General features: G+C 43.1%; 1 protein-coding gene across 14 annotated transcripts in view; it reads left to right on the top strand.

The window, feature by feature from the left end:
• Window positions 1-13,880, top strand: part of EZH2 (enhancer of zeste 2 polycomb repressive complex 2 subunit) — a 56,227-nt gene that overhangs the window by 8,482 nt on the left and 33,865 nt on the right. For 6 of the 14 annotated variants that reach the window (XM_028750568.2, XM_028750570.2, XM_028750569.2 and 3 more), the window contains 4 exons: window positions 5,952-6,106; window positions 8,437-8,565; window positions 8,832-8,948; window positions 12,901-13,021. In XM_028750568.2, coding sequence (XP_028606401.1) covers window positions 5,960-6,106; window positions 8,437-8,565; window positions 8,832-8,948; window positions 12,901-13,021 — 514 coding nt within the window. In that variant the 5' untranslated portion in view covers window positions 5,952-5,959. Of the gene's footprint in view, window positions 1-5,951; window positions 6,107-8,436; window positions 8,566-8,831; window positions 8,949-12,900; window positions 13,022-13,880 lie in introns of those variants that run through there. The other 8 variants (XM_077916561.1, XM_077916562.1, XM_028750574.2 and 5 more) reach the window with 5 other exon arrangements.

The following is a 13,880-nucleotide window of genomic DNA, read 5'->3' as shown; positions in this document are numbered from 1 at the left end:
GCTAAACAACAGGCAGAAAAATCATTAAGTGGTCTGCCAAGACTTACCAATTTTCAAGTGGTCTGCTTGAAAGAAAGGAGAACCACTGTACTAGAATGAAATGCTCCTGGTAGTAGTATTTAAAGGGACATGGAGTTGAGGACAGTGACATTTACATTGTGTACCTCGCTGCGTCAGTTTACTTACATTATTGATGCTTGCGTAGCTTCTGGCTAATACGTTCACCATGTTCTATATGCAATTCTAATGAAGTTTAAATTCTGCAGAAACGCCCTAAACAGCTAGAGCTGCCGTTTAGTTTATTTTCTTCAAACCCCACCCCTCAACATAACCATGAGCTTTATGGTCCTCTTAATAATACTTCGCAAGTTGAGTGTGCTCTAGGGGGTTTCCATTTATGGATAGCTGTCATTTTGCCTGTTGAGATTTTATTTTTACAATAATTACCGTATTTTTCACTCTATTAGATGCACCGGAGGATAGGATGCACCCAGTTTTTAGAGGGGGAATGCAAGAAAAAAAAGTATTCTTTAAAGGGAGCACTGAGCAGAGCCTGTATGCATCCCAGGCTCTGCTCAGCACTCCCTTTCACTAGCCGCGTGGAGTGTGTGTGTGTGTGTGTGGCGCTTGCAGGCTTTCCCCCGGCTCTTGGGGGCTTTTCTGGGAGGTGGGAGAAGGGATAGAGCATGCGCTCTCTCCCTTCCCCCACCTCCCTCAAAAGCCAGGGGTAGCCGCACGAAGCCTCCGCAGGGCAGCGGTATGAAGGCTCTCCATGCCCTGCGGCGGCTTCTCGCAAAGCTAGAACAGCTAGAGGGAGCGCTGCGCAGTGCTCCCTCTAGCTGTTCTGGCTTCTGGGGTAGCCCGCGAAGCCTCCGCAGGGGAGCGGGATGAAGGCTCCCCGCTCCCCTGCAGAGGCTTCACGCAGCTAAGCTAGAACAGCCAGGGGGGACGCAGTGCAGCGATCCCGCTCGCTGTCCTGGCTTCTGGCTTAGCTGTGCGCAGCCTCTCCGGGCAAGGGGAGCCTTCATCCCCTGCCCGGGAGAGGCTGCGCGCGGCTAAGGCTCCCCCAAGAGCCGTGCTCCCTTTAAAGAGCCGTGGAGTGTGTGTGCGGCTCTTGGGGGCTTTTCCCCGAGGAGGGAGAAGGGAGCAGAGCCTCCTGCCTGCAGTCGCTCCATAAGATGCACACACATTTCCCCTTACTTTTTAGGAGGGGAAAAGTGTGTCTTATAGAGCGAAAAATATGGTATATACCACATTTAAGGTACACCTCACAAGGCAGTTTACATAAGATTATTTCAATAATAAGCATTTTTTTAAAAAACTTGCAATGGAATGGAAAAGGCAACTTGTTTGTTTTGAAAAAATATGTAACCGCCCCTTCTTATTTGGCTCAGGGTAAGATGGTTCTGCCCTAACCATTCTTAAGGAAATCAGCCCTGAGTGCTCACTGGAAGGACAGATCCTGAAGCTGAGGCTCCAAGACTTTGGCCACCTCATGAGAAGAGAAGACTCCCTGGAAATGACCCTGATGTTGGGAAAGATGGAGGGCACAAGGAGAAGGGGATGACAGGACGAGATGGTTGGAAATTGTCCTCGGAGCTACCAGCATGAGTTTGACCAAACTGTGGGAGGCAGTGGAAGACAGGAGTGCCTGGCGTCCATGGGGTCACAAAGAGTCTGACACGACTAAACAACAAAAAGATGGTTATGCAGACTTCCCTGGGGGGTAACAGATGATGGGGCACTATGGGAGCTGCATGGCGACAGTTCCTTAGACTTCTTTCTTTCTTTGAGCCAGCGAACTGGAAGGAGACACTGAAGGAAATCAGTGGTCCCTTAGACATTTGAGAGCATAGCTGGTCCTTGTGCGTAGCCTTGGTTTTCAGATATCCTGTTTATAAAATGATACCAATGCCATGGGATGACTTTTTAGGCTTAACATCTGGGTCTGGGAAAACTAAACAAATCACAGTTTGTATATAACAGCCCTGTCTGTCGTCTTGCTATTTTTTGTGTGAAACACAACAGTTTTGTGGAGGAGCAGAACAAAGAAGAGGAAACTCCCCCCACCCCTTTGATGCAAGTGATGGGAATACCGTCTCCATTTCAAATCTTATCTGCTCTGCAGATTAGCTCTGCTTGTTTTTCAGTAGAGTATGTTTATATTTACTTTGAGAAGTTGTGAATGTTGTTGCAGCTTTGCAGTCTGTTCTGCAGTGTTAACTAATGTTCCGTAAAGGAACTTGTCCTTTTGTTTTTTACAGTGAAGTTATTTCTTCTTTAGAAGTAATACAGTACTAGAACTTCTGTGCTCTGACAATTCATGCAGATGGTGTTTTCTTTCTTGAGCATGCAGTGAAGCTCCCTATGGCACAAAAATGTCTTTACTTGATGAAGAAGCTGCAGGACATGAAATGTATAGGAATTAAATTAGTCAAAAGGGACTGATACAGATAAGAGGATTGGAATCTGTGCTGGTAACAGCCCAGGCCTAGACTTGTAGCCTTTTGATTTGGTTTGCATGATGTCTGGGATAGTCATGGGCTGTGTTTTGTCTTGGTTCAGTGTGAGAATGTTCAAGCCATTTGTTGCTTTTTTAGAGAAGGTCTTTGTAACTGACTTTAGTATTGACTGCTGTATACCAAATACATGCAGATAACAGCTTTGTAATTGTCTAGTTCCTTTTTAAGTTATTGGGGCAGTAAAGAGTTTCTGAATGTAGCATAATTGACTTCCTTCATTTTGGTTTGATACACTTTCTCTTTCTTAAACTTACTCATTTGTATATTTCTGCTCTTTGGGTTTATGTGATAATCAGATTCAGAATTAATTGCTGTTTTGCAGAACAATGCCAATTATTGTGCCATCCAAACCCAAGATCCATTGGAGGGGGTTAGGATACAGCAGAACTGGTTCTGTCCCAGATACCAGGAAGGGACCTTTGGGCCTCCGTGCCTCTCCAGAGGATGGGATAAACTGGCATCCTCAGGAATAGGCCTTTTTTGTACCAGATCGTGGTGGCTAAACCTGAGGTGGTCCTGTGTATTTGTGATGGGGGCCTGGATAAGGAGTGCAGCAGGAAATGGTACACAAATGCTGTTGAGAAGAATAGCACCCTGGGCATCCCCCGTTGGGGATTGCATGTTCGAGTGATGTAATAACACTGTGTGCTTGGGAGATCAAGTTTGTTCAGGCATGCCATTCCAGGAGGCACTGAACAAGAAGGCACTCACACCTATCATGTCTTATGAGCCAGCGCACGGCAGTGGTGTTGGCACCCTTACAGAAGGGACACACTAATGGAGTGGGGAAGACAGGTGGTGGATACCGGGGTTACTTCAAGCATAGTGGTCATGCCTCTTCTCCTTCAGTCTCTTTGTCCAGTTCCTGTTAATCCCATGCTGACCCAGAATGTCTATGACAGTCAGCAGAATGCTGGTGACCCATCTGCACCTGTGAGCATGGTGGTCTGGCAGAGGAAGTGGTGGAGGGTCTGGAAGCTGCCTGCCTGGTCTGCCCATCCATCCCTTTCCTCTTTTTATTTAGAGCCCCAACAGTGAAAGTGAGTTTCGTGCATGTCTTCCTGTGTTCCAGGGGTAGCCCCTATGGGCACCCCGGCTTCTTTGTTGGGCACAGGGATGGTTCCCTGGACCCAGATTAGTAATGCCCCTTCCTTTGAACCCCTTGCAGGCACTCTTCCCATCGGCCCAGCAGCCTTTGTGAACATAGTGGCTGGGCGCCCTCTGGCTGCCTGCCTGCCTTCTCTGGCCACCCTCCCATAGCACACACCAATGCTGGTTCTCATACTGACACTGCTCTGGGTAACCACAGATGCCTCCAAAGCAGCTGTGAGGCAGAACCTGAGTGGCCAGTGGTGACTGTGGTAGAGTTGCACAGAGACATTGCGGTGGGGCTCTCCTCGCTGCGGGGGGGGGGAGGGTTCTGTGGTAGGGGAAGGTGGTGGTGCCATGTCTGATGCTGCATAGCAACAAGGGTGCCGGAATGCCCCCTGCTGAGCAGGCTGTGGAGCCAGGCAATAGTCCACATTTGCATAAGGCATTTTGTTTGCAGTAAAGGCTTGTTTTTTCATTGGCCCCTGTGAAGTGCCAGGTTTCCTTGGTCTGATGTGGGGATCATTGAGTGCTTGCGCTGCTGGCAGAGCCATGTGCATGTGTGCTGATGGTTGGCCACGTGTGTTTTGAGTGAGGCAAGTGTTCCTATTAGGTGGTGTGTTTGGATTGGTTGGCAATGGCAGCATTGCTGTGAATGTCATGGGCCTGTGTTTGGGGCTTCTGCTGAGCTCTTAAGTTTTTAGCTGGCTTCAGATTCTTTTTTCTCTGGCAGAGCGCATGAATTTTTTTTTAGCAAAGTGGCCTGCTCAACTACAAGCTAAATACTAAAGGCCCTTGTATGTGTAATTGATATATCCGAATATTTTAAATTTCCTATAATTTAAACTTATAAAGCATTAAGGCTTACTCAGCTCTGCAACCTTGTAAATTTCTGTTGTGCCTTTCTTTCTAACACAAGCTTCCATGGCAGCTATCAACATTTCTTCATCATAGTAAAAGAATTATCTACACAACTTAAAAATGATTTCTAATTGGGAGGCCCAGGCTAAGTTATCTTAGCACTGAGATCATGTCATGTTTAAGAGTGAGGATTGATGTTCATTATAACTCTGCTAATAACAGGTTCCTTTTCCCCACTCCTTGTGAGCACTCTGCATTTGTGACTAATGAATTGCTGGAGTTATTTGTCATGACCAGAAACTGCAATCTCTTATCAACACTCAACCCACATTTGTAAGATTTGCAGTGGTGAATCTAAGGAACAGAGCAGAAAACAGCTGCCGCACACTGAACCTCAACCTAAATGTCAAGGATAATGTCAGGGGTTCAGGGAGGAGACTGAGAGCGAGGGGGAAGAATCCAGGAACGAGGAGGAGGAGGATGACAATGACTTGAGGGCTTCCACGAGTCTCTCAAGTGAATCGGAGGATTCCCAAAAGGGGGCGCCCCTGGTCAGGCCAAGGGGAGCCACAGGGGGGACTCGTCAGGAGCAGGGGAGCAGCAGGGAAACCCCGAGTGGGAGTGGGAGATCGGGGCCGGCTTCCCAGCCGGAACGGAGTGAAGAGGGTGGAGTTCCCAGTGTGACAGACGAAGCAGAGCAGGAAGCAGAGAGGGGAAGGAGATCGGGGCAAGACGTCCTGCCGGAAGGGGCGGAGAGTAGTACAGAGAGTAGTATAACTGTCAAGAGGAAGGTCAGGGGTAGCGAACGTGCGCCGAGTTCAAATGTGGAGGCGCGCGGAAATGCGGAGAGCCCGGAGGAGGAGCCTGGTCCCAAAGCACGGAGGAGGGGGGAGGAGGCGTCTGGGGACTCAGCGTCAGGGGAAAGCAGGAGGGAAGGAACCCAGGGGGGCAGAAAGACCCTGCGGAAAAGGAAGGACAGGAAGAGGTGGACTAGCACAAGCCTCTTAAACTGGTGTAGAGGCGGGACTGATTCAGAGGGGACTTCAGCGGTCTAAGCGTAACAGACGCGGGGCTGCGCGCCTCGGCTGTGGAACAAACAATGTACTTCAATAAAGACTTTTGTAAATAAAGTGGACTTGGCGTTGGTCTCTTGTGAGCTGGGACCTGAGGCGGCCCTGACAGATAATATCTTAATACTTGTGGAACCCATACTATTAGAATGGAGTGGCAGCAAAGCCTAGACTTATTTACCACTAAGGCAGGGTTAAGGATAGGACTCTGGAGTATACTATCATTTGAATTTTCCAGCTGAAAAAGTAGCACTGTAATGTTGGAAAAGAGTGCTGCAGACGGGCTATAGCCCGTTTCAGATATAGGCTCTGTTGCATGCATAAACAGACCCTTGGTGTTAGAATAGATATCAGCCACTTAGTAGGCCTGACTGTGTTTGATCATATATCTAGGTTCTGTTCCTTGCAGGGATAATCATGGGTCAGACCGGAAAGAAATCTGAGAAAGGACCAATTTGCTGGAGGAAGCGTGTAAAATCAGAATATATGCGACTTAGGCAACTCAAGAGATTCAGACGGGCAGATGAAGTAAAGGTAACTAAGACACCTAATCCCAATAATAAGGTATTAAGATGACTCTTTTTTTCAGTATGAATTTGTTTTTATACTGTAGTTTTGTAGTAAAATATTTTGCTTTTGACTTTCACCCTGTATTGGTTCTCATAAAAGGACAACCGTGAGAGCATTCAGCATGAGGCTGTCCCTCGTTGAGTTTTAACAATTGCTCATGTTGTGATCTATTTAGTTCTGATGATACCCTGACTCTGGAATACCCTTCTAGGGAGCCTTAACCAGTGCTGACATTACAATTTTTTTAGAACACCAGGTTTAAAAAGTTATTCCCTTGGGCATTTTAAATTGTTGTTATGGCCTCTGTTCTGCCTTTGTATCTCTGTTTTGTTTTGTATTTTTATTGTCTCAATCAGGAATTACTGTGAAAATAAGAAAGGGGGGGGCACATACCAAGTGTTATTCTTGCTCAGGGCACAATATTACCAACAATGTACAACAATAAAAATACATTATCATTCTAATGCAACAGAATATCCCTCAAACATTGATAACATTGACAATTTATTATTATTATTATTATTGCATCCCCTTGGCTCCATGCCCTGTGCAGGGGAGCTGCCTGCACAGCCCTAAATCCAGCACTGCCTGGAATCCATTTGAGCAAAGGGCAGTCTAGATATTTTAAAAATAAGTAAATAAATAGCTGTTTTCCATTCAGTATTGTTGTCCCTTTTAGAAAGATTCATATACTGCATTGGCATTAGAAAAAGTTATATATGCAAAGTGCATAATATCTTACCACCCTCAGTGAAGAAATTGGATTTTTGCAACAGAGCAACTATACTCTAAAGAGCCCAATGGGATTTCTGACTTTGAACAGTGGACACCCATGTCATATTGCAAACTACTTTTGAAAGTGTTGTCAATTTCTGAAGGGATCTGCTAAGTGGCACACAGGGCTGCTGTTTGAAAAACACAACCTCCAAGGAAATCTTGGGCTCATTGGCCAGCCCCGAATTATAATTGCCATATAATGCAAGTGGAGTAAGCAGAATGAATGGTGTCCTGCAAAATTTAATTTAAAATATTATATTTGTTGAACACAAATTTAAGTAGCTTCTAAAGGTGATGCTTTATTAAAACAGCTTTCATCTTTTTGAACTGTTTATTCACTTTAATATTGTTTGGAAAGAACTGTACTCTGTAACTTTTCAGGACCTCTTTCCCATAGCATCAGTCAGCCCTCCTGTTGCCAGTTGCTCCTAGAAGTCTGGGAACATGGAGTGGCATCTTGTACAGTGTGAGGGCCTGCGGTCAGAAATCAAAGTTGTAGACAGTCCAATGCTCTAGGTGCGAACATGTGGTTCTTTAATCAATATCTTAAAACAATAACCCTGATGGTAAGCTAATATTACCCATATATTGCAAGGGGTGTGGGCTGCGAGAGATGGTTGCCCAAAGCTGTCTGGAGAGATTCCTAGTTCATAAGTCATGTTCTTAAGCTCTACATTACACTAGTTCGCACCTGGTTTTGCTGTCTATAGCATTGACATAATGAAGTATGGTATTGTATGTGCATAGCTCTTGGTCCATCTTTATATGCTGCTTAGCAAGTCTTGTGATTGTCCATAGTAGAATGCCTAAATTAGTTTACCTCTTATTTTGTCAGATGCAATGAAAATATTCTAGTGGACTATTTTTGAGAAAAGGTGTGTCTGAAAATCAGTACGGGTCAAGAGTTCTTAAGCATCATTGTTTTGAGGACCTTGGGAACTTGCAGGGTGAAGGATAAGAGCCCAGTGCAAATAGTGCAAACCTCACGGTTCTGCACATCTTGTTTTAAGCTCCTGGAGTCCAGCATTTTGTCATTATTTGCTTTTGAAGAATATATTAGTTGTTTTCTTTCAATTTTTATATTGTCAGAGACCATTTGAAAATATACTGTGGACCACAGTTTAAACACTCTTAAGGTAGATGATAAAATACCCTTGCCTCCTGAAATATCTGGACAATAATGAAACCTCTAGCAGTTTTGGTCAGATGCACGTGGCATAGTCATCAGAAGCTGCTTTATTCTGAGTCTGATCATTGGCCGTGGGTGTCAGGGCTGAACCGGGGGTCTTCTGTGTGCAAAGCATGTGCTCTGCCACTGAACTACAGTGAAGTCCAACTCCAGTGTTTCAGATGGGAGACTTTCCCAGTCCTGCTTGACAATGCTGGGGCTTGAATCTGAGACCTTCTGCACGCAAAGCAGATGTTCTGCCATGGAGCTATATCCCTTCCCTGTCTTTCACAGTCAGATGAGCATTGTTTTTAGATACCCAAATAACTTTACAAATGCTTGTGGGTTCTCGGTTCTTAAAACATTATTTTATTTCCAGAGCATGTTTAATTCTAATCGTCAGAAGATCCAGGAAAGAACAGAAATATTAAACCAAGAATGGAAACAACGCCGGATACAACCTGTGCACATCATGACTTCTGTGAGCTCATTGCGTGGGACCAGGGAGGTTGGTTAACATGATGTGTTTGCTTGAAATGTTGTTAGAAAGTACGCATTACCTTTACTATGTATGGTGTGCACCATACCTAAGGAACAACCCTATCTGAGTAAAAGCAAACATTTATAAGCACTTTTCAATGTTAGCATTTCTTTTTGAATTAAAACTGTTCACTTTATCCCTTCGAAATGCACACCTTTGTTTGTCAAGTCAGGTTTTTGCTGCTGTTTAAAAACAACGTACTACTAGTAGTGTAATTGTATCTCTTCTTCCAGTGTTCAGTCACCAGTGACTTGGATTTTCCAAAGCAAGTAATTCCCCTCAAGACTCTGAATGCTGTTGCTTCAGTACCCATAATGTACTCTTGGTCTCCCCTTCAGCAAAACTTTATGGTAAGTGAAATATGGGACTAAACCAACTGAAATGGAAACCAGCAAAAGAGTCTGCTGAATAATAGTTGATGCCGTCTTTCTAGTATAGTGTGACTCTGCAGTGCTACTATGCCCAATAATAGTTTTAATGGTTCAGCAAACCTCATTGTGTGTCAAATTGATTCCTGATAAAATTAATTTTATTATTTGCAAATGCTGGATTTTGCAGAAAGCATCTGAATGCGTCTTTTGAGTAAAGTCATAGTGTCATAATTCTTCATGGATGAATAAATCTGGGCATTTCTGTTTGAGGAAATTTGTACAGAACTTGCACCAAACATTTAAGAAATGTAGGAAGTGTTAGCTACTCACTGATGCTTTATGGTCTTCAGAAGCTGATTCACAAAAGTACTCAATTTTCGACAGATAATTTGGCATCCAATAGACAAGTCAGAGTAGCCAGAATAAATAATTAAAATAGAAGAGTTGCATTGAACTGTGCTTCTCGGCTGATGGTATGGTTCGTAAGGTAGGTGGGAAGGGAAGCAATTTTCAGTGTCTTTCTTGCGGACTCTGCTTCATTAGAGGTTTTAAAGCAAAGGTTGGATGGCGATCTGTCATGGATACTTTAGTTGAGATTCCTCCATTGCAGGAGGTTGAACTAGAAGACCCCCAGGGTCCCTTCCAGCTCTATAATAGCAAGTCATTGTGATGTCAGGGGATTGGCAGATGACTCTTCCCACCAGTTAAAATTAGCCTGCAGAGGGTGAGAGAGGTAAGGATCTGGCCCACCAGCCTGATCCAATTCCCTTTCCCCACACCTTAAGAGGCATTTAAAAAGAATCATTAAGCCTATTTTTATTTGCTTTTATTTTCTGTTCGAAAAATAACACCTCCAACAATAAATAAATCATCCATTAAAACCAGTATTAAAATAAACAGAAAAATTGAAGGGCAGTATGAAATGTGTAAATAAATTGCTGGCGTTACCATGTCAGTTGAGCAGCTTGCAATAGATAAAACTGATTTATAGAATTGCATTGACTGTAGCAGGTATATATTTTTTGTTTAGAGGAAATAGGTAGGCCAAATGCACCCTTTTCTCTACATATACATTGGTACCTCGGTTTAAGAACAGGCCTGTTTATGAACGATTCAGTTTACAAACTTCGCAAAACCGGAAGTAGTGTCCCAGTTTGCGAACTTCACCTCGGTCTAAGGACAGAATCCGAATGGTGGAAGGGCAGCGGTGGCGGGAGGCCTCATCAGGGAAAGTGTTCCTCGGTTTAAGAACGGTTTCAGTTTATGGACATAACATTATGATGGCTGACTGGGAACAGTTATGGACCACAGCTATGAAGTTTACGGCATGTAATGCCTTAAGAGAAAATCTAATGAAAATGATCTATAGGTGGTACATAACACCAGTCAAGCTTGCAAAAATCTACCATTTGCCTGATAACAAATGTTGGAAATGTAAGGAGACTGAAGGTACATTCTTTCACCTTTGGTGGACATGCCCAAGGATTAAGAACTTCTGGGAGATGATTTGTAATGAAATGAAAAAGGTATTTAAATATACCTTCCTGAAGAAACCAGAGGCCTTTCTCCTGGGCATGGTCGGCTAATTGGTGCTAAAGAAGGATAGAACTTTTTTTATGTATGCTACAACAGCAGCAAGAATACTTATCACAAAGCACTGGAAGACACAAGATCTACCCATCCGGGAAGAATGGCAGATGAAGCTGATGGACTACAGTGGTGCCCCGCAAGACGAATGCCTCGCAAGACGAAAAACCCGCTAGACGAAAGGGTTTTCCGTTTTTGAGTTGCTTCATAAGACGATTTTCCCTATGGGCTTGTTTTGCAAGACGAAAACATCTTGCGAGTCTTGCTATTTTTTTCCGCTCCCCCCCCCCCTTTTTCTAAGCCGCTAAGCTGCTAATAGCCTTTTAGCCGCTAAGCCTTTAATAGCCGCTAAACCGCTAATAGCGCTAATCCGCTAAGCCACTAATAGGGTTGCTTCGCAAGACGAAAAAACCGCTAGACGAAGAGACTCGCGGAACGGATTATTTTCGTCTTGCGAGGCACCACTGTACATGGAATTGGCGGAAATGACTGGCAGAATCCGAGACCAGGGAGAAGAGTCGGTGGAAGAAGATTGGAAAAAAATCCAAGTATATTTACAGAAATATTGTAAAATTAATGAATGTTAGAAGGATGCTGGAATGAAGTTACATGGTTTTAGCAGAAATGTTATAAAGAACTAAGTAAAAATAGATTGTTAATGGGCCAAAGTGTAAAATTTAAGGTCAGATTGTGTTAAGATAAATTATAGAACAAAAATTGAGAAAGATGGAAAGGATTTGCTGAAATAGCTAATTGAACTAGAATACAAAAAAGGGAGGTGTGAGGAGGTCGATGAAACAAGTAAATGAAAGATAAAGATACGGAAATACTGGATGTGTTTTTAAATGTTTTTGTTTTTCTTATTCTGTTGTATTGTTTTTTGCCTTTCTTTTTTCCTCTTTGATGTATTGTAAGGTACTGTTTTGTTTAACTTTTTATTGTTTCTTTTTTTTCCTGTAACTATTAAATCTCTAATAAATATCATTAAAAAAAAAAAGAACGGTTTCAGTTTAAGAATGGACTTCTGGAACGAATTAAGTTCGTAAACCGAGGTACCACTGTATAGAGAAAATTTATTTGAAAAAAGGTAGTAGCACAAAAAATAGTATAGTCACAAAATAAATATTTTATGCAACATTTTCAGCAAGGGCGTTCCTTAATAGACTTCCGCCTTGTGGGATCTACTTTATTTCTTTTTGCCAGAACCTATATAGAGAAAAAAGAAATACATTTAGAATTAAATATTTCTGTGTCCAGGTATTTGTTTTGTGTGCAGGAACTAAGCTGAGCTCCGTCATCCCAAGCAAAAATTCACTTCTGGTTACCCCTAGCTAGCAGTATAATTTAGAGCAGGGAGACTTCAGTTGGGAGTCCTTGCTAATCTTTGCAGATTACCTACAGATCTATCAATAAATTCCAATCTACCTTCTGCCCACCCCTCCCTAAATAAATAGGTTTTTTAAAGTATTGTTTAACTATGATTTTATGTATTCATACACGCGTGCGCGCACACACACATTTGATTATAAAATACAATATGCCTTTTATGTCTTAATATGAGTACAGAGCTGTTTAATCTATGCAAATGATTAACTACAGAAGGTCACTCTTCCCTCATAAATGCGCAGGAACATACACAGAAATGCTGTTACATGAGCTTCTGCCTCACATGGTGACTGTATACTGCATATGACTACTGTTATGCGCATGACTATGGCATTTGGAAAAAATTTCCACTGAAATGTCTGCTAAAGAAATTGCTATGGCCCTTTGTGTATATTCTACAAGATCACTCCTGACTACACCCCTTGCAATGATCTGGATGTCCCTCCTGCACTTTTGTAGGGTCACAAAGTATGAACTGTGCAATAGTTTAGCTTACCAAACAGTTCATTACAGTGAATGCTCATTGCACAGCAATTTCTACCACAAGCCTAAAGGAAAACGAGTAAAGACCATTTAGACCATTGCCCAATCCAGAATCTAGCATGTGTGCGGGCCTCTTCGTTTCAATGGAAAAATCACATGCATGTCTACAAAGGAATGTGCAGTTGGCTTTGCTGATTCTGTTCTTAATGAAAGGGACATCGCTTTCAGATGAGAGGAGGAAGTAGAGATGAGGTACCATTCTTAGGAGACCTTGCTATATAGAGGTACCATATATTAGTGGACGGCTATGGAATTTTGATTAAGTATCCATGGAATTGTTGCTTTTGATGCGAGTTGTTGGTTGCTTTGCTTTTTGGCTTTGCCGTGCCAGGGATTGATGAGTGATCAAAATTTGTGCTTGTGGTGAGAGACTTCTCCCCCCCCCCCCTTGTTATATTTTTTACCTTATGTCTAGGTAGAGGATGAGACAGTTTTACATAACATTCCTTATATGGGAGATGAAGTGCTTGACCAGGATGGAACTTTTATTGAAGAATTAATCAAAAACTATGACGGAAAGGTGCACGGAGACAGAGGTGAGTTCGGATGTGTATGTTTGTAAGTTGACTGCTACTGATCGCCAGTCTGGGTGGCCTGTGCTGTTCTGAGCTTAACTACCTAAAAAGCCAACCACGATATAAAAAGCACAATTATTTTGCTTCACACAGAATGAGAAACGCATGATTTAGTACAATAATTATGCCTTTGGAAATAAACATCAATTCTCATATTTAAAAACAAGAATGGGCAGTAGTACGTATTTCCAAAAATGTAATTATTATTCTAAATCACATGTTTTCCATGAAGCAAAATAATTGTACTCGCTGGCTTTCCAGATAGTTGGCTTCACCTGCAGAATACAGGAATATACCCTTTTTTACTTCTCACATAAGGGTTTTGTGCCTCTGCAGAGCTCATTCAAGGAGCTTGTAAAACCAGGCTAGAGTTTTGACATGTGTCCTACCTTTTTATCCCTTCAGAGTATGTGGGTCCTTCTCACTTTTTACCACAGCAGTCGCTTGTTCAGAAAGCCCTTTGGGCCTGGAACGTTCTGAGAAGAGACCTGTGTGGACCACCTGGGCTGTTCTGCACCCAGTTGGCTGAGGGTGCTTTCCCATGGCCAGAGTTGATAATGTCACAGAGTCCACAGCCGGCCCAGTCAGCTTCTGCAGCATCTTATCCTTTGCCTCAGGAAGCAAAATGTCTTTGTCCAACCTTGTCATTTGTCCATTTGCAGGGACAATGAGCAACTTTCTTGGTGTGAGTTTATTTTGCAGCTGTTTCTGTTCACAAGCAACATTTTAGTTGTAATAGCATGTGCTCTGAGAGCAAGTGAGGTCTGACCGCTGTAACTTGGCTCTGTATTGGGGTGGAGTGCTTGTTGAGACCTGAAGC

This window comes from Podarcis muralis, chromosome 12 (assembly GCF_964188315.1).
Source record: "Podarcis muralis chromosome 12, rPodMur119.hap1.1, whole genome shotgun sequence".
In the NCBI taxonomy this organism is placed as follows: Eukaryota; Metazoa; Chordata; class Lepidosauria; order Squamata; family Lacertidae; genus Podarcis; species Podarcis muralis.
This window is presented reverse-complemented; position numbering and strand designations above follow the sequence as displayed.